Source organism: Elgaria multicarinata, chromosome 16, assembly GCF_023053635.1.
Source record: "Elgaria multicarinata webbii isolate HBS135686 ecotype San Diego chromosome 16, rElgMul1.1.pri, whole genome shotgun sequence".
In the NCBI taxonomy this organism is placed as follows: domain Eukaryota; kingdom Metazoa; phylum Chordata; class Lepidosauria; order Squamata; family Anguidae; genus Elgaria; species Elgaria multicarinata.
Window position 1 is genome coordinate 29,693,473 of NC_086186.1, and position 19,778 is coordinate 29,713,250.

At 46.4% G+C, this 19,778-nt stretch overlaps 1 protein-coding gene across 2 annotated transcripts in view; it reads left to right on the forward strand.

The window, feature by feature from the left end:
* Positions 1-728: 728 nt before the first annotated feature.
* NOX5 (NADPH oxidase 5) overlaps positions 729-19,778 on the forward strand; it is a 31,324-nt gene continuing 12,274 nt past the window's right edge. The window contains exons 1-7 of one of the 2 annotated variants that reach the window (XM_063142382.1): positions 729-1,391; positions 6,255-6,378; positions 6,907-7,057; positions 8,769-8,979; positions 14,453-14,690; positions 16,266-16,419; positions 19,209-19,384. In XM_063142382.1, coding sequence (XP_062998452.1) covers positions 6,259-6,378; positions 6,907-7,057; positions 8,769-8,979; positions 14,453-14,690; positions 16,266-16,419; positions 19,209-19,384 — 1,050 coding nt within the window. In that variant the 5' untranslated portion in view covers positions 729-1,391; positions 6,255-6,258. Of the gene's footprint in view, positions 1,392-6,254; positions 6,379-6,906; positions 7,058-8,768; positions 8,980-14,452; positions 14,691-16,265; positions 16,420-19,208; positions 19,385-19,778 lie in introns of those variants that run through there. The other variant, XM_063142381.1, reaches the window with a different exon arrangement.

A 19,778-nucleotide genomic window follows, 5' to 3' on the forward strand; every position in this document is an offset into this window, starting at 1 on the left:
AGGAACAGGCAGGGACAACCCCTGGACGATCCCGGGATAAACTTTAGGTCTAGCTAAGTCCTTTAAAAAGATCCATGGTCATGTGGAACACAGACTTTTAATTCTGTTCTGTTATTTAGTGTAATAAGTTAAATACAAAGTAATTAATAGGTTAACAGTTTTTACTTGTGTTTAGAAAACGTTACATGGATGTACAAAGACTAGTAATTATGTTTTTGTTTGTTTCTAACTACTTTGCATACGACTAGTCATCAACACCTGTTTCTGGATTGTTGCTTAAATTAAAGCAGCTTCCTCTGTCTGAACAGTATGCAGTCTGACTGACTGTTCAACAACAAGCAAGGTATTAAATGTTGCATCTTAACAAAGGACATTTGCAATCTATGTAGTATAGGATCTGCTATGGTATGCTTCATTACATCTTCTTTAATGCTAAATCAGAAAAGACCAGACCTTCTGTAAATTGCTGGGAGAAAGGGGTCTGAGGAGCTAGACAAAAAGAAGCCTTTGGGACAGAAGTTGCAGGTAACGCATGTTTTTTTTCCTCCTTTGCCTGCAGTGTGCTGTTTGATTAGTTTGCATGAGTAATCTGGAGCTGTTTGTTCTAATAGTATCTTTCTGCATTGCAAATGATCTCTGCTTTGATATATACAGTAGCTTAAGCTGCATGGATCAATCCAAGTATGTTGTGGGGTGGGGTGAGGTGGGGGGCAGAAGCTGGTAAGTGGATTGTCCTGAACTGAGCAAGAAAGTTGGACTAAATACCCTGAGCAAGGTACATCACACAAATCTTATTTGGGGGGATTTTCATGATAAGGAACGATGGAGCATTTTGGTTAATTTTGCCAGAGAAATTGGATCGTTACTTGTCCCCAAGAGTTAAGAATTATACACAACTGAAAATGACAAAGCAGACTGCCTTGAAACCTCATGCCATATCCTTCCCTTTACCTCCAGGTAAAGGGAAGAATACTGGATGAAATAGCATTCATAATAACCTTCCTTTGACTAATGTGGCTTCTATCAAACTTCCCTCTGACAAAGAGAAAAAAGAAGCCAGGGAAGTGGTGTTCTGTGTGCATATGTGCAATGATCTCTGTATTGCTTTTAAATACACGAAGTGCTACAATGCTTGTTGCTACTGCAATCTTTCAGGGGAGGTTAGAGTGAGGCAAAGGCCAGGTAACCACCCAGTGTGCTTCATGAATATTAGCCTGGGCCTCTCATGCCAGGACTTACTGCTACTTGCCATAATGCACTACTTGCCATCATGCCCTAATCTCTTTAATAAATATATCTGTGTAATAGTTTCTTCCCTTCAGGATGGGTTTTACCTTCCAAAATGCACAGCTTAAATATGGCGCCCATTTGAGCAACCTGAAGTGAAAAATGTAAGTGGCTTGCTATATGCTGCCTGGCTTTGACATTTCCATAGCAACTCCACCCCCACCCACCCCGCTCAACTTTGGAGAAGCAAACTCACCCATGGTTTGTTACCTCACAAGCAGGGGTTGTTCAAAAATGAATAAAAAGATTGTGGCATGAAAGAGGCACTTGTTCTTGTATGTTTCTGACAGCTGGAAAATAAGCCAAAGGCCCAGCATGACTAAGAGGTTATATTCCTAAGTTAGGGATGTTAAATGAATATAAAGGATGCTCATTCATTCATTTATTACACTTCTATACAGCCCGCAAGCCAGCGCTTTCTGGGCAGTTTATAACATGATAAAAATTATATAAAGCCTTTAACATGCAAAAAAATTAAATGATTTGAAACTGTTAAAAATAATTTAACAATAAACTACTAGGACCCAATAAAAACCTAACATTAAGAATCCTGATGACATGCTATCAAATGCTAAGGAGTAGAGGAAAGACTTAACCTGGTGCCAGAAAGATGACAATGTTGGCACTAGGCAGAGAGCATCTTCCTTCACTGGGGAGAGCATTCCAGAATTGGGGGGCCATCACTGAGAATGTTCCTTTTCTGGGCAAGTTCCTTGAGTGGGTAGTTGCCAACCAGCTCCAGTTGCCCTTGGATCCATTTCAGTAAGGGTGCAGGCTGGGTTTTGGCATGGAAACAGCCTTGGCTGCCCCTTTATGATCATAGAATCATAGAATAGCAGAGTTGGAAGGGGCCTACAAGGCCATCTAGTCCAACCCCCTGCTCAATGCAGGAATCCACCCTAAAGCATCCCTGACAGATTGTTGTCCAGCTGCCTCTTGAAGGCCTCTAGTGTGGGAGAGCCCACAACCTCCCTAGGTAACTGATTCCACCGTCGCACTGCTCTAACAGTCAGGAAGTTTTTCCTGATGTCCAGCCGGAATCTGGCTTCCTTTAACTTGAGCCCGTTATTCCGTGTCCTGCACTCTGGGAGGATCAAGAAGAGATCCTGGCCCTCCTCTGTGTAACAACCTTTTAAGTATTTGAAGACTGCTATCATGTCTTCCCTCAATCTTCTCTTCTCCAGGCTAAACATGCCCAGTTCTTTCAGTCTCTCTTCATAGGGCTTTGTTTCTAGACCCCTGATCATCCCGGTTGCCCTCCTCTGAACACGCTCCAGCTTGTCTGCATCCTTCTTGAATTGTGGAGCCCAGAACTGACCAGGTGAAAGACCCAGGGAGTGTGACCCTATTGATTCTCCTTGATCTCTCGGCAGCTCTCAAAACTATTGGCCATGATATCCTTCAGGGGCAGCTGTCTGAGTTGGGAGTAGGCGGTACTGCATTGCAGGGGTTTCACTCCTATTTAGATGGTTAGGTATTGCTCAGCCCTGTGGATTCTCCAGTATGGGTTCCGCAGGGGTCAGTTTTGTCCCCATGGTATTTGACATCTACAGGAAACAGTTGAGGGGTCATCCGGAGTTTTGAAATGTGTTGCCATCAGTATGCTGGTGGCAGGCAGCTCTATTTCTCCTTTTTACCCTCATCAGGTGAAGCTGTGGGCATGATAGATTGGGGCCTGAAACTCAATCCAGACAAAATTGTTATGCTTTAGTGGGTGATTCTTCTGACTGGATAGATGGTGTTCATCCTATTCTTGATGAGGCTGCACCCTAAGGAGCAGATACATAGCCTGGGGGTTTCTCTTGGAATAATCACTGTTGAGTAACAGTGTCACATTTCAGGTGACATCCGTGGCACAAAATGCCTTCTGTGAGCTTCCAACTGGTGACCCAGCTTTGACCCTATCTGGACAGGGATATCCTGGACTCAATAGTTTATGCTCTGGTAACCTCCAACTTAGATTACTGAAATGCACTTTATGTGGGGCTGCCTTTGAAGACTGTTCAGAAGCTGCAACTTGTGCAAAATGTGGTGGCCAGATGGATGGCAGAAAACAGACATTCTGAACATATAACACCAATTCTGACCCCCTTGCACTGGCTGCCTGTGTGTTTCCAAACCCATTTCAAGGTGCTGGTTTCGACCTTGGCTGCATGACCTGACGGAGGGCCTCTCCCTGTAGGAACCCATCCATACACCGTAATCAGCAACCGAGGCTCTCCTCAGAGTGCCTCCTCTAAGGGAGGTTCGAAGAATGGCAACAAGAGAAATGACCTTTGCCTAAAGTTGTTCACTTCCTCCAGGGCCCAGGCATTAATAAAGTAACGGGGGCCATTGCAATTCTCCATGCTATAAATATAATGCAGCAATAGGACAGCTGGTCTCAAGGTAATGATAATGCGGTAGAAAAATTGGCCATGAATTAACAAGCTTGATACTTAAACAAAGAGACAGAGATTTAACCAAGTTGACCCAAATCTATGCAATAAGTAGAAGCGGCCTAAAACACAAGGACCAAAGAATAAAAACGTGATTAAGACAGAATTAAAAGATCAGAATTAAACGCCCAGGGAAAATAAAGAGCTATTTGCCTCATGCAGAAAAGAAAACAATGTGGGGACTCTGGACAGGGAATTCCACAACCAGGGTGTGTGACTAAATAGGCACTTTCACCTGTAGCCAGCCATCACACCTCACCTGACAGGGATAGGTGGACAAGAGCTTCTGCAGGAATATCTCAAGGTCCAGGTAGGTACATAAGGGAAAAGGCAATCCTTAAGGTACACTGGCCACAAGCTGTGAGAGTCTTTAAAGCCTAAACCAGAACTTTGAATTGGACCTGGAAATGGAGTGGAAGCCAGTAAAGATGACAAAGCACCATCATAATGTGTTTGTATCACTCAGTCTCTCAGCCACATTCTGAACTAGAGTTTCTGGAGTGTTTTCAAAGGCAGCTTCATGTAAAACACATTATAGTAATCCAAATGGGAGTTTACCAGGGCATAGAACACTGAAGCAAGACTATCCCTGTCCAGCTGGCATACCAGCCTAAGCTGATAGAAGAGAAGGTACTCTATGCCACAAAGGCCACTTGCGCCTCTAATGACAAAGATGGGTTAATGAGCTTCCCAGATTACAGGTGCAAGTCCCTCTAGAACATGTTGAACCCGTTACTCACCTAGATAGTGAACCACCAACTAACAGTACCTTTATCTTGTATGGATTAATGTTATGATCCTCATCCAATCTATTACCATGTCCAGTCCTTTTTAGCACTCCTACTGCCTTGTCTGGATCTAATGAAACGAAGTAGAGGTAGATGACACCCCCATATTGATGACACCCAAGTCCAGACCTCCAGGTGACCTCTTATATATTGTACCTCCTATTTGCTCATGACACTGAGCTCTAGCTCTCTACCCTAGAACTTCCTCTCTCCATCCAATCTTGCATCCTCAAGGGCCTCTTCTAGTCTTTCTGCTTTGATGTTTCATCTTTGTCCAAGATCCTCCCAAGTCCTCCTCTCTTTGTTCACTCTCCTTATCTATTGACAGCACCATCCATCTTGCTGATCGGGCTGGAAGCCTTGGTTTTCTCTTTGGCTCTTCTCTCTTCACTGTCTTGCCTCCCATATTCAGTCCATTGCCAAAACATGTCATGGCTCCCTTTACAACAGTACAAAAATATGGTGGTGCCTTTCTGTCTCCTCAGTAAAAAAAATTTAGTCCATACCCTGGCCATCTCTCAACTTTACAACTGCAATCTTCTTTTTGGTCTTTCATTCTCTACCTTTGTCTGTTCACGTCTGTCCAGCACTGTGCTGCCAAAATTATTTGCCTGCATTGACTTTCTGTCCACTTCTGGGTCCTTACTTGCCCTTATCTCTCCACTTGTATATCCTGACTCATCCCTTCTGTGGGCATAGTAGATCTTGATTTCAGCAAAGCATTTAACGAGGTTTCCCATGATGTCCTTGTTGACAAAATGGTAAAATATGGGATGGACAATACTACAATTAGGTGAATCCTCAGCTGTGAGCAACTGTACTCAACAAGTGCTAATTAACGGCTTGACATCCTCCTGGAACTGGAAGGAGGTCTCAAGCGGAGTGCTGAAGAGCTCTGTCTTACGTCATGTGCTGTTCAGTATTCTTATAATGACTTGGATGAGGGTGTGGAGGGGTTGCTTATCAGATTTGCAGATGACACAGCTAGGAAGGATAGTTAACAGGATCAAGATTCAAAAAGATCTAGACAGGCTGGAACGCTGCACTGAATCTAACAAGATTGCATTTAGGTACAAAGACTCAAAAGCACGTATAGGATGGGGCAGACGTGACTTGGCAGCAGTACATGTGCAAGGTGTCTTAGGGTGGAATCCTAGCTTATTGTTATATGCAAATCTGGTGAGGGGGTTGTGGGGCTGATTAACAAGCCACCCAGAACCCATGGGCTGTTTTAGGGTTGCAAGTGGCTTGTTAACCAACCCAACAACACACCCTCACCGGGTGCGCATGTTACAACAAGGTACTGCAGGACCCCCACCCTGGCTCGAATGTTTAAAATGGTCAGCACTACAAGAAGCCCCACAGGGAAATTCACCAATGGTGGCTTCTCTTACCAGTGCTAACTGGTATGTTTAAGGTAGCTTGGGACAAGAGATGGGCCAGAGTGAAGAGTTCTGTTAAAAGGCACCAATTCACTGATTGCCTAGGTCGTTACTCTGCTTTTACCACCATGGGGAAGCCATTCAGAATTTCTCCCTTGGACAACAAAATGTTTTTGGCTGGCTCTGATGTAGAAGGGTGCAGCAACTAAATGCCCACATAATTGCCCCTTTACTAATAGGTTCTCTCCTGCCCAAAGTGATTCCTTCACACATTGACAATAGAAAACCACATCCATTACAACGTAAAGCTGAGTACAAAGATGTCTTTTCAAAAGTTGTTCTGGTCTTTTATTTCTTAGCACCATGAATGTAGAGGACAACACAAAATGGCTTGAGTGGGTATCCAAGCAGTTTGAGAGTATCGCTGGTGATGATAAAGAGATTGACTTGGAAGAATTCAAAACTGCTCTCAAGGTGAAGGAGGCAAGTGTCATTGGCAGGACAAGAAACCAGACTGGACTACGGCAATGGTCCAGCTATGCTTATGTTCATAATTGAAATCTGGGATGTTGAGTGGGAATTGGATCTGGAAGGAGGGTGCCTGATGGAGACAAAGTAGGTTATGACTGAGAAGATGGGACCTCAGAAGTGAAGGTAGTGGCACTCTAATAGTGCCAAGAAAGAAACACAGGGAGAAAGCCTCATAATAGGGCAAGGGGATGGGCCAGTGTCAAGAAGGGACTAGACAAACAAGGGGACTTGGGAGACTGTGGATGGGTGGAAAAAGAAATGCATGGAACTGGCCTCCATATGTTGATTTGAATCGCCAGCAAAATCCTTCCCTGCAAGTTTCTCCTTCGGTAATACTCAAGGATCAATCACCTTTCCCCATCCTATTAAAGGAAGGCCTATTGAAAATGCAAACCAATGGGAACTTGAGGATCTGATTTCAACCACTGGATCAAATCCCTCCAGTTGATTTTGCAAACGTTCTTCCTCTCTCTCCTATAGTCCTTTTTCGCTGAGCGATTCTTTGCTTTGTTTGACTCGGATGGAAGCGGAACCATCAGTTTGGATGAGCTGCTGGAGGCCTTGAAACTGCTGATACATGGAAGCGAAACAGAAAAACTCCGGTTCCTCTTCCAGGTTTATGATGTGGATGGTAAAATTCCAAAGAGCGCACGTGTTCACTCATATTCTATGAAAACAAGATTTTGTTTTTCAGTGCCTTGTTGTTCTGCCCAACAATGGCACCTCAAGACATCAGCTGCCAGTGCTCCTGGCTCTGCACATTAACGTGGAATAGTAGATCTGCTACAAGTTTTTCCATTGGGAATTTTGTGCCTTTAACAGCCGTGCATAACAGACAGAAATTCAAGAAGTGCAGCTTTCAGATTTGTGCAGAATTACTTTTCAGCTCTTGTGCCAGCCTAGTAATCCAGTAACGACTTACCATATCCTGAAATAAATCTTCAGAAATTGTGTTGATTGTAATGATATGGTGCGCTCCATGAAATGGGCTAGACTCTTCCCAGCTCCTTCCCTCATAGCTTGTGGAAGAAGAGAAGCCCACAGAGGGAGCCCAAGCCACTGAGGCTGGAAGGGTCTGGGGAAACTGCGTGGGCTGGAGTTTCCCCACACCCAGGCTAGAGCATTTACAAGCCCAAGTCTTCATGTCCAAATCCATTGGGAAAAGGCATTGTGGTAATTTCAACACATAAAAGAGGTTATCAATGAGGCAAAGGCATTAAGTCAGTGCTTGCCGGGGGGGGGGGGGGGGGCTGTTGGGCAAGATGCCCTCAGGGGATCCCCTTGTCGAGTGGGTCACCTCACCACTGCCCACTCACTTTCCCTTCCTTTCAGGGCCAACACTCCCTACTACCCAAGAGAGGGCAAAGGCCAGCAGAAGCTGCTGGCCCTTCACCTAGTGCTTGTGACTACTCACACACCTGGGCAGGGCAGCAACAGGTGGGAGCAAGAAGAGGAGGGGCTCTGGGGGTCAGGCAGTGGGCCCTTTTCTGGGCAATGGGCCTCAGCAGCTGCCCAACAGGATTACACTGACTAGGGTCTTGCAGGGTCCTCATGAAAATGTGCTTGTTTACATCTATTTGCAAAGGAAGAATGGCTGGGACTCAGCAGCTGGTCTGGCCTACTCAAAATATTGAACCAGCAGATGCTACAGAAGCCCCCCACTATTACCCTGCTGCTTCCACCCAATCTCTGCATCCAGGCTCTGCATCCAATCTTATGTTGGCTCTTTCCTTAGGACCACATGGACGATCCTTCCCCCACTTTTCCCTAGGAAACCTTCACATACAGCTGGACAGGTTCGGCGGGCAAGTCAGCTGACGCAATTACTTTATTTAGGATATTTATATACTGCTTTACAACAAAACGTTCTCATAGGAAAATATAGGGCACCATTTTAAAACGCCTTGCTTGATTCTAAAGTCCCATGGGCAACTCTCCCTTGGGCCTTGTAGGCCTCACTGGGCAGGCAGTTTCTGCAGCTCCTGACTCTCAGAAACCTCGGTGCAGGAGGCTGTCGGAGGTCCTGCCGCACCTGGGAATAGCAAATGCAAACAGTCCTTTCCTCAGCGCTTCTGTTCCTGTTGTTGCCTCACCTGAGCTGCAGTAGCCTTGAGGAAAGAGCCTCCATGCCCCAGAAGTGGATTACCAAGCCCCAAGTCTTCAGTGACACAAGATGTTGGTGTCCAAGGCGGTCAGGGGCTTCTCACTGGGAGAGATGGTATCAACAGACGTGGAACCACTGAGTTGCTTCCCTCTGAACAGCTCATTACCACAAAGGTGAGGTCATAAATCTGTTCTTGTTAATTTATTAGTTGTCAACTGGAATTCCTCTTTTCTTCTAGGCAGTGGTTCTATTGAGCCTGATGAACTGCGCACTGTCCTAAAATCGTGCCTGAAAGAGAGTTCAATCTCTTTGCCAGAGAAAAAGCTAGATGACCTCACAACGGCTCTCTTTGAGTCGGCCGACTCTGACAACAGCGGGTCCATAACCTTTGAGGAGCTCAGAGAGGAACTGGAGCATTTCCCAGAGGTCATGGAGAACTTGACCATAAGGTATTTCCTCTTCATCCTCATCCTCTCCATAACCTGTGAGCCTCAATTTCTCCCCGAGGGCTCTCTCATCATGGAGGTCTAAAGGAGTGTTACCAGCCTCTTCTGCCATGTGCACAAGGATCCACACCACAACACTGATATTTTTTCATAATTTTGGAATGGTTTGCATATACCTTCCTGAGCGCCAGGGACTTGGACTTTTCCATTTCCCTGGGTGGGGGTGGAGCAAAGGTCTCTTCCTGCAAACAGGATATCTTACAATCTCAGGAAATTATGAATTATAACATCCATAAGCATTATTTACAATTACTAAAATTAATGGAAATGATGAAACTTCACATAATCAACCAAAAATCCTTCATTACTATAATTAATTAATCATCTAATTCTTAAACAGGTAGCCTATTCGAATTATTTCTTCCTTGCTTTCATTTTGACAAACTTATCGAATACTTATTAAAAAGAGATTTGCCTAACATGCTTACTTTCTGTTCACAATAGGTTGATTAAGCCTTTATTGCTCCTTGGGGAATCCTTTACCAGTTTCTGTTTATTAGAGATATGCTTTGCCCTGATGCAACTAATACAGGGATGAAACAAAGTGTTCTTTTTCAATCAATTTTTATTTATTCCGCTTATAGCCTGCCTTTTTTGTCTTTCTCCAAAGAGCTCAAAGCATTGTTGGGCCTAGTCCACCTCTCAGGGCTGTTGCATCTCCCAATTTACCATCCTCAGCCGAGGGATCACTGCAGCACTCCAGCGAGCCTGCAGAAAGTTCTGGGAATTGGCTTCCTCTATTGGCAGTGTAACGCCTCTGCCGTGAAGGCCAACAGTCAATGATCAGAGAGTCACAACAGTGTATGTGAGAACAGCAGCGCATACCAGACTTCTTCCCAAAACTCAACTATTTCTTATTACAATTCATTGGGAAAACCCAGGACAGAAAAATTTGGATTGGTGGAAAAGAAACCAGTGCAACTCAACTAAGAATTGTCACTGGTTCCATCGGGCCCAGGACTGTTCTGGCTGCTATAGAGATGATACAGGCCCAGTGTTCAGCCTTCTGCTGCAAAAGTGCAATTGTTTCCTCCAGTTCACTCACATGGCCTGCTCAGGCTAACTTGGCTCTTATGCCAGGCCGGGCCAGGCCGCCCCATGCACTGGGCCACGATGCTCCGCTCGGTAGCTGTGCTAGGTCATGATGCCCTGTGTGCCACGCCAGGCTGGACTGCGCAGGCCTGGGGGAACAAGCCTGGGCAGCATATAAAGCCATGTACCACGGCTAAGCAAAGAGGGGGACCGCATCGCAGGTCCTCAGGCGGGAGCAAGCTTTGAGAGCCTCCTCCTCCTCCTCCTCCTCACCTTTTTCTTCACCCATGCTGGCTGCCACTGCCGCCATTACCACCACCCCTTCTCCTCTTTGCTTATGCAGCGGCGGTAGCTTCCATCACTGATGATGACGACGATGATGCGCCCAGGCCCAGCTGACTGCTGCTGTGGCTGCTGGCTGCTGATAAGTGCCTTTCTGATAGCCGGACTGGTTTTGGCGCGAAAGCACGCCCCACATCCCCAGCTGCAATCTCAAATCTCGCAAGACTTCCAGGATGGTGGAAATCTCACCAGAAGTCTCACAAGAGTTCTGAATTTCTGGGAAAAGCAAGTGAGCATGAAATGACGCTTGACCGTAGCTGTCAGGGTGCCTGCTTCTCCTGTAGATTGCCCCCCCCCAGCTGCTCCGGACAAGCATAGTTTTGCCTGAGGACTCCGGGCATTTCTGGGCATCTGGTCACCCTATCTTAAAGAGTCATTGGTCCTGTTCAGACACCATGGTAAACCATGATGGTTAAGCGTTTTGAGCTAAACTGGCTTAGTGTGTCATGTGCCAGTTACAAAACCCTAAACCTGGCCTCGTAACAAATAGGCAGCCTGTGCAGTTCCCTCAGCAGAGGAGTTGCGTGCTGACGAGGGGCAGCTCCTGACAACAGCTCCACAAAGTGCAAGTTGCATCTCTCTGTGCCAGGAGGCCGTTGCTCCTGCTAGGACTGGGGGACTCTCCACTCATTCCACGAGGGGTGCTGCCATTTCTAGTGCCCACGTCCCTCTAGCCAGGGCCGACACATGGAAACCAGTGGCATCCATTCAACCCTATAAATGGGATACCTTGACCTTCGGATGAAGCCTCCTATGGATGTTGGGTACTCCAGCGGGTGGTGTAAATTTCTGGGATGTCGGCAGAGAAGGGCCCTGCCTTTAATTGGAAGGAACCGCTGTGTCGTATCCCCTCTAAGGATATCCTCCATCCACTGCAAGGAGAAGGAACATTGGGACTTGCCCCGACACGTTCCATTTTCTGCAATGCATGGAGGATATCTGCCCCCACCACTCTCTGGAGTATGGTTCCAGGGGTCTTCTGCTTGACAGGTAGTATTTGCTCTTCCTCACACATTATTTCTCCGTAGACATTCCTGATGCCTTCAGTCTAGACAGGCCATTTTCATCAGCGACCTACATAGCTGTTTCCGCCCTGGCACCTAGAAATCATTCCCCACCTTTGTGTTCTAGACTAAGAAAATATCTCCAGGACCCTGTTTGCAGGGAGGTGGCACCCTCCCTTTCTTTGTCAGTCACAGCTGCTTGCAGGCTCTTGACGATGAGCCGCGTTCCCCTGCTGCGCTTCAGTTCAATGCAATTGGAACGCTTGAGGCGGCGGCAGCGGCTGTCATTGCAGTTGGGAGCTGTTGCGGTTGCAACTCAGAGTGAAGGGACCTTGGTTCCCTTCGCACATTCAAAAAACAGCGCAGCATCTTGTGGCACCTTAAAAATTAACACATTTGTTGTGGCAGAGAGGCTTTTGTGGATGAGAGCCCACTTCATCACATGCGCCTCCTCATCGGCTTTGGCCCACGGCACCTTCTGCCACAATGAATCTGTTAGTCTTGAAGGTGTCACAAGACTCTTGCTGCAATGAAAGCAGCAAAACTACCACAGGTCTCCCTCTGGAATTCACAGCAGATTAGTAGTCAGGGGGGGGGGGAGAGGGGGAAAGGCCTGCCTGTGACAGAGAAAAGGATGGCATCTTTGCCTTTGCCTTTATCTGCATGGCTTTTCTGACGTTAGCTGGAACCGGAAGTGAAATAGGTTGCACACAAGCACTTAATAACATTGCGCCCTATTTTATCCAGCCTTGCCCTTCCCCATGGCTGACATTCCACCCGGAAGCGCCATTCAGCAAACGTCCCCTCAGCATTAATGAATAGCAGCTTTAGCCTGATTTATTGCAGGTGGGGGTGGGGGTGGTTAATTATGAATAGGCTATTAATTGCCCCTTGAATAGCCTCTCATGGTTGTCTCAATGTCTGTTTCTTTTCCCATGGCAAGGGGAGGCTTTCCTCTCATTAATTTTCTCTTCATTTTTATAGTGGAATTTTCTAATTCAAGAGGCAGCTGGACAACCACCTGTCAGGGATGCTTTAGGGTGGATTCCTGCCTTGAGCAGGGGGTTGGACTCGATGGCCTTGTAGGCCCCTTCCAACTCTGCTAGTCTATGATTCTATGATTCTAATAAAAAATGAAAAGAGAAAAATAATGAGAGGTAACCAGTAAAGCTTCGCCCTACCCCATCCCCACCCCAGGCTTTGAAAACAGAAACCGACGTGGGGCAATTTGAGGGAGGTTATTCATCATGAATATCTTACCTGCTTTCATCAGGAAGCAATAACGTGGGATGGGCCCTGCAGAAAGGGAATAATGTTATTGAATGCAAAGAAGCCTTGAAAGCCTTATTAGTACACGACTTATCCAGACTACATAGGCTGGTGCTCTACTTGGATTTCGTTACAAAACACTGGAACAAGTCAAGGCTAAAAACAGATAGGACAAACTAGAAAACACTCAAATTCAACAGGCTGACAACACAGAAGTCCTTCAGACGAGCGTTCTATCGCACACTCGCTCCTGCCCACTTATGGATGTGTGCGCGTCCCTTAGATGATGACAACGATGACATCCGCCTCCCGCTCGTTTTTCTGTAGCAAAAATAGACCCATTTTAATCCTATTTTTTTTTTAAAAAAGTGGAATGTGCCGCTATTTCCTGTTGTGTGCAGGAAAAGCGACATGATAAAAATGGCCCCTGAATGGGCCACGTGGCCTTTGTTTCTTCTTTCCCCTCCGGGAAGAGAGAGGAAATGATGGACAACATTGGGGCGGAGAAGCAAGGGTAAGGAAATGCGGTGTGTGTCCCCCCCCCCCCCCCCCCGTGTGATGAAGCTCATAGTCTGGATACTCCATCAAGAGTGATTGTTCATGGGTGAAGGGTGTTGCAGGGTGTCAGCTCCAGAGAAACAGAACTAATGCAGTCCCTTTATCTGCTCTTTCAGTCAAGCCTTTCACAATGCTTAGACGAATGTTCCTGCAGTTTTCCTCACAAGGCAAGGAATGGGTCATGCCAGCACATCCTCAGGTGTCTTCTGCCTCAAGCCAGAATTTGCTACACCTCACTTTGAAAACAGTCCTTGGGCACAATGGACCAGCTTCTCTAGTCCAAATGAAATGTAGTTAGTAAAGTTCTGGCCAGTTTCTCTGACACCAGTGGAGCCAGCAGAGTGGAGCCCTGCTCCCCCCACTCCCATCTCCCAATGGAGGGGCAAACCAACAGCTCCTTCTTCCCCACAGGGTCAAGATGACCGTTAGCCCATAGGGACAGGGGCGGTTCCAACTGGAGCAGACCCTGATGATCTCTGCATGTAATGTGTATTTTTGGCCTATGGGTTTTTTTCTCCTGACTAAATTTCCATAAGTAAAAAAAAAAAAAAAAAATCAGTCTGCAAATTATAAAATTATAAAAAATTTGGGGAAATCTGCACAAATTTCACAGTGAATTGATTTGTGCAATTCTCTGGTTTGTGCAGAGTGAGCAGCAATTGCAAACCCGAATGGGAATCGGATACAACACCTGACAAACAGCTGGTGGGATCGCGAGGCAGCAAGTTGAGTGGTCAGGTTTCCTGCCACTCTTATTAAGCAACTCTGTCACCTTCTGGCACAAGCCATCGTGCCGGGTTTGCATGTCACAGCAAGCCATTCTGAAAACTCGCCACCCCAGACTACCCAACAACAAGCCTTGGGGTCTCATGGTGGTGTGTGTGCGCAGTTAAGAAACCACGCTGAAGCCCCCATCCTGACAAGCTACTCTGAAACAAATTCAGCTGACAATCCACCGTATTGTACTAATCAGGTCGATATCTCTTGCGGCCTTGGGGCTCCTGAGAATCTTAGTTTTTAAAAAGCTCTGTGCATTTCTGTGGTGAAATAAGCCTGGCTTGACTAGTAAGCTTTCGTGAGCAGCTGCCTACTGTGTGGCGCGTGGGCAAGTTTGTGAACTGCTGGGCCTGGCCAGTACTGCTCTAGCTGCCAAAGAGCTGCTCCTAGGTGGTCCACAGTGGCTTCATGGGCTCCTCTCTCCCCTCTGGCAGTGCTGCAAGCTGGTTAAAGCCTCCCGCAGCTCCGAGGAGGAGGTGTCACGCACCGCGCTACCTGAGCCCAGCGTATTGGCACAACAACGGGATCAAACTCCTCTTCCTGGGCAGCTATGTGTGTGTGAACATGCTCCTCTTCACCTTTGCAGCGTTGAAACACGTTGGCTCCGGCATCTGGTTCATCCTGGCAAAAGGCTGTGGGCAGTGCCTGAACTTCAACTGTACGTTTATAGTGGTGAGTCTGTCTCATTACACATACACCGGTAGTGAGAGTGCAGGCATGGCCGTGGTGGGTCAGAGCAGAGTCCAGCAGAAAGACAAAACAAGAACAGTTATTAAATTAAGTTAAAGGAAGCCAGATTCCAGCTGGACATCAGGAAAAACTTCCTGACTGTTAGAGCAGTACGACAATGGAATCAGTTACCTAGGGAGGTTGTGGGCTCTCTTGATCATGCAGCACATGGACTAAAGGGCTCAAGTTACAGGAAGCCAGATTCCAGATGGACATCAGGAATAACTTCCTGACTGTTAGAGCAGTGGGACAATGGAACCAGTTACCTAGGGAGGTTGTGGGCTCTCCCACACTAGAGGCCTTCAAGAGGCAGCTGGACAATCATCTGTCAGGGATGCTTTAAGGTGGATTCCTGCCTTGAGCAAGGGGTTGGACTCAATGGCCCTGTAGGCCCCTTCCAACTCTGCTATTCTATGATTCTATGAAATCCAGCCCCCCCCATATCCCACCCTCTTTCTTAAAGCTCATAAAACCACTCTCTCTTCTTATGAACCCAGGTGGTGAATGCCACAGAATTGGTGGCTACTGAGAAACCAGGGAGCTAATCATATCAGCATGCTCAGGGGTACCCCAAGATTTACAGAAGAACAACAGATTTGTAAAAGAACGTCCTACAGGGGCAAACGCAACAAAAAGAAAGGGAAGCCCAATGAGGACTGACCATCCTCAGTAGTCACAGAATGTTGAGTGTGGGTCGGAAAAGAAAAAGTGAAGTAGGGGATGGAATGGCATGTCTTGGAGGAGGGCAATGGCTGTGGTTGGCTGGCACCTGTCTCACCTACTATGGGTTAGGTATGCTGCTTCCAATGGCCTTTAAATAATATTTGAAATAAATAGATTTGCCTCGCCCAGAACTGTGTTTCCGACCATTATTAGACACCCAGAATCAGGCGGTAGACACTGCCTGTTTCTCCAGGCTCTGCAAGAGGCTCCTAGCTGAGAGGCGGAGCGCACCGCTTGCACACAGAGAATCCCTCGCATCTCCAGAGGATCTTAGGGAGCATGGTGGAAAGACCTATCTCCCTGACGCCCTTGACAGCTACCAGAGAGCTTTGGCTATGGGGCGGTATATAAATTGAATAAAATAAATGAATAAATAAATAAGTCAGAATAAACAATACTGGGCTGAATAGACCACTAGTCTGACTCAGTAAAAAGCTGTTTGTAGAGCTGAGTCATATTTACACCCCAGACATAAATTGCTCAGATAGTCTTTCTGGATTAACCTTCTGAAACATGACCCTGTTACAGACATGGAGATATACATTCAGTTAGCACTTCTGACAGATGTTCGTATCTCGACTTCCTCATTTTTCTGAGTTTTGAAACATGGAATTTTAATTTTTTAAATATTCAAAGTTCTGTAAAGTTTTGGGAAACAAAACTGAGGATACAAAAGGGATGAAATTCAAGTTTTGCAACCGCAGGACCCCCCTAATTCTAGTGACAGCCCAAGTCTAGCAGATCATCGTTCCCCAAGTAAGTTTTGCAGTAAATTTACTTTATTTTTCGTTCAAGGTGCTGATGTTACGCCGATGTCTGACGTGGCTACGGGCTACTTGGGTAGCCAGAATTCTGCCTCTAGACCAGAATGTCATTCTGCACCAGTTGGTGGGCTACACCGTGGCGGCCCTAACTGTGCTTCACACAGGGGCTCACGTGGCCAACTTTGGTAAGCACCAATTTATTTATTTATTACATGCATTTTATACTGTCCTTCAGTCATATTACCAGGACAGTCTACAAAGAGAATGAAACAATTAAAATGTAAATGCAAAAAATAAAATAAGTGAAAAGCCATGAAATTATAAAAGCAGCATTAAACAGACAGAAGGGTTAACATTGAATCTAAAAAGCTCAGGGAAAAATGTCTTTGCCTGGCGTCAGGAGGAAAATAAAGCAGGCACCAGGCAGCCTCTATGGGAAGAGCACACCCCCAACTGGGGGGCCACCCCCTAGCAGGCCTGTATTATTCTTATTATTATTATTATTATTTATATAGCACCATCAATGTACATGGTGCTGTACAGAGTAAAACAGTAAATAGCAAGACCCTGCCGCATAGGCTTACAATCTAATAAAACCATAGTAAAACAATAAGGAGGGGAAGAGAATGCAAACAGGCACAGGGTAGGGTAAGCAGGCACAGGGTAGGGTAAAACTAACAGTATAAAGCCCGCACAACATCAAGTTTTAAAAGCTTTAGGAAAAAGAAAAGTTTTTAGTTGAGCTTTAAAAGCTGCGATTGAACTTGTAGTTCTCAAATGTTCTGGAAGAGCGTTCCAGGCGTAAGGGGCAGCAGAAGAAAATGGACGGAGCCGAGCAACTCACATCAGATGGTGCCCAGGAGGCCTGCCATTGAAATTCTTAATACTTGGGCCAGTGCGGGTGGAGACAAGCCGTCCTTCAAGTACCCGGAAGGGCTTTAAAAGTCAAAAGCAGCACTTTGAATTGGTCCCAATTCCTACCTCTCCCCCCCACCCCTTCCTAATATCTGTCTCTCTATATAAAATGTGAAGGCAATGCGCGGCACATCGCAAGGCCTGGCATGCCGGAGGTTTCGAGCTAAGAACTTTGTGTTGCTAGGCAACAGGATCTATAAACACAGCTGGAGGGGGAGCGGCTGGGATTTGGGGAGCCCATTGAGGAGGTTGGGTCGCTGGCCCGCAGGCAGGGAGGCCTCAGGGAAGTCCCACAGGTCGGTGGGCAGGCAGGCGGGCAGGCAGTGGCTGGGAGCGAGTGAGGGGGGAGCGGCTGGGAGGGAGCGGGGGGGGAGCAGCAGCGTTGAATCACGTCATTGCTGGAGCACCTAGGAGGGAGCAGGGGAAGTGGCTGGGAGTGGGAGCGTCCAGTGGACTCCTGGTTGGCCTTGCGCCCGTGGAAAAATATGTTATTGAGCAATAAAGTACTCGTGCAGAGGCTCTGTGTGAGTCAAACTAGTGTTTATTTAAACTGCTATCTGTTTGTTTGTTTGTTTATTTGTATCCTGCCTTTTGACCAATGCTGGGCCTCAAGGCAGCTTTTTTAAAATTAAAACATATACAGTCTTACTGGTTGGTGATATTTTATCACAACGTTCCCCACACACAACGTTCCCCTAATTTGCTCTAAAATACATTAAACGTTCTTTAAAAGTTATTGAAGTAACTGTGCAGTAGCACTGAAATAAAAAAAGTTCTTTAGCTCAACTGTTAAATGGTTATTTTAAAAAGGTTACAAAAGTGGGGATGCCCAAGGCCCTGCCTTGCTCATACACCTATGTCAGGCCCATTGCTGTGGACAGAATGTAACAGGATGCTCACACAGAAAAAAGTACTATGTCCCTTGAAGCGAGGAAAGGGAATTACAATTCAGCACGTAGCATGCAGAGAAAGAGCAATAATTGGGTAGCGCTAGGAGTCACCAGTCTGGAAGCACCGTGTGTGTGTGTGTGTGTGTGTGTGTGTGTGTGTGTGTGTGTGTTAACAAAGGCAGAGCTCAGAAGAATTTGGTTGCAAGACCTGATGGCCCTCTCTGTTCAGCGGGAATTAATGTCCAACTCTTCATAAACTCTTCTTCAACCTGTCAGTGTTTTGTGGCTCAAACCATAATACAGAATATATCTTATTGGGATGCTACTCCAGGGCACGCCTGGGACTAATCTGCATGGAAGCGGAATGAGAAGCACTTTCTGGGTTTATCTAGATTTTCATGAATTCGGCTTAGGTCGAAGCAAGAAAAGCAGAGTAGACGCTACCTAAAAACCTTTCATGGGACACACAGCACTTGAAATGGCCATACTTTAGGGTTGGGTGGGCAGAGTCCAGCTAGTAGAACTGAACATCGTCAATCCCATAGGTGCTGCTCAGTGACTGAGAGAGTTGTTCTCTGCCTGTGTCCACACTCCCCTGTTCAGGGAAGTTTAATGGAAGCACTGAATCCAGCATTGAGATATTTATTTTTATTTTATTTATTACATTTATATACCGCCCCATAGCCGAAGCTCTCTGGGCGGTTTACAAAAGTTTAAACAGTGAACATATTGTAAAAGATTAAAAGAGTGCAGCTGTGATATTATGAACGGTAAACAGAGGCTACTTGATCTGAACTGGTGAAGCAGCTACTGCGCTATCGTGAATGCTTGGGAACAGCGCTGCTGCGACATTTTGAATGGGGAACAGAGGCTACTTCATCTCAGTGGGGCGGCCCCAACCGTTTGCCAGGTCACAGAAATAGGCACACCAGGATTTAATACGGAGGGAGGGGGCACACGGCAATGGAACCTTTTGGGAGCCGTGTTTAAGGAGAAAAGCTGCACTAAAAGGACTTTCTGAAAATGGGCCTTTCCCAGAGGGAAGCTGCAGGCTTGCTGCAACTGTGCCATCTGTCGCCAATGACCCTGCTGTACTCTCCCTCCACACTAAACCAGCCGTGTCGATTGGCTCCCGGAATGCACTCACCCAACCTTTCTCTCCCATGTAGTGAGAATGTCTCAGACCAAAGACAGCTATCAACTTTGGGAATACCTGTTCACCACTCGGCCTGGGATTGGCTGGATTTATGGAACCACGTCCATCACAGGCCTTGTGCTGCAGCTCCTGATCTGCGTTATGCTTGTCTGCTCCAGCACTTTTGTCCGCAAAAGCGGCCATTTTGAGGTGAGGTGATCGGCCTCTTCCTTGCTTCTTTTGTTTACTTAGTAGCACCAAGCAAACTAAATGAACATGTCTGTGCGCAGCAGGTCACCTTCAGGAGCAGTTGCATTCACAGTGCCAGGGCTCATGCCTGGAAGAATGTTAATGAGGATGACGATAATTATGATAGTAATGATAGTTGCCAAAATATGGCTTTGAACATGTACAGAGTGCCTTTTCTTCACTACTAAGAAAACACAAGCTGTTCTCATGTGTCCTGGGACTAGAGGAAGGACTTTGAGGGTAAAGGTCACTACACCTGGATCAGCTGAGTTCCAGTGCCTCTCATTTTAGAAATGCAATGCTGCCTTTTGCTACCTCTCTTAAACATTCTGCATAGAGGAAGCTTTTAAAAGTG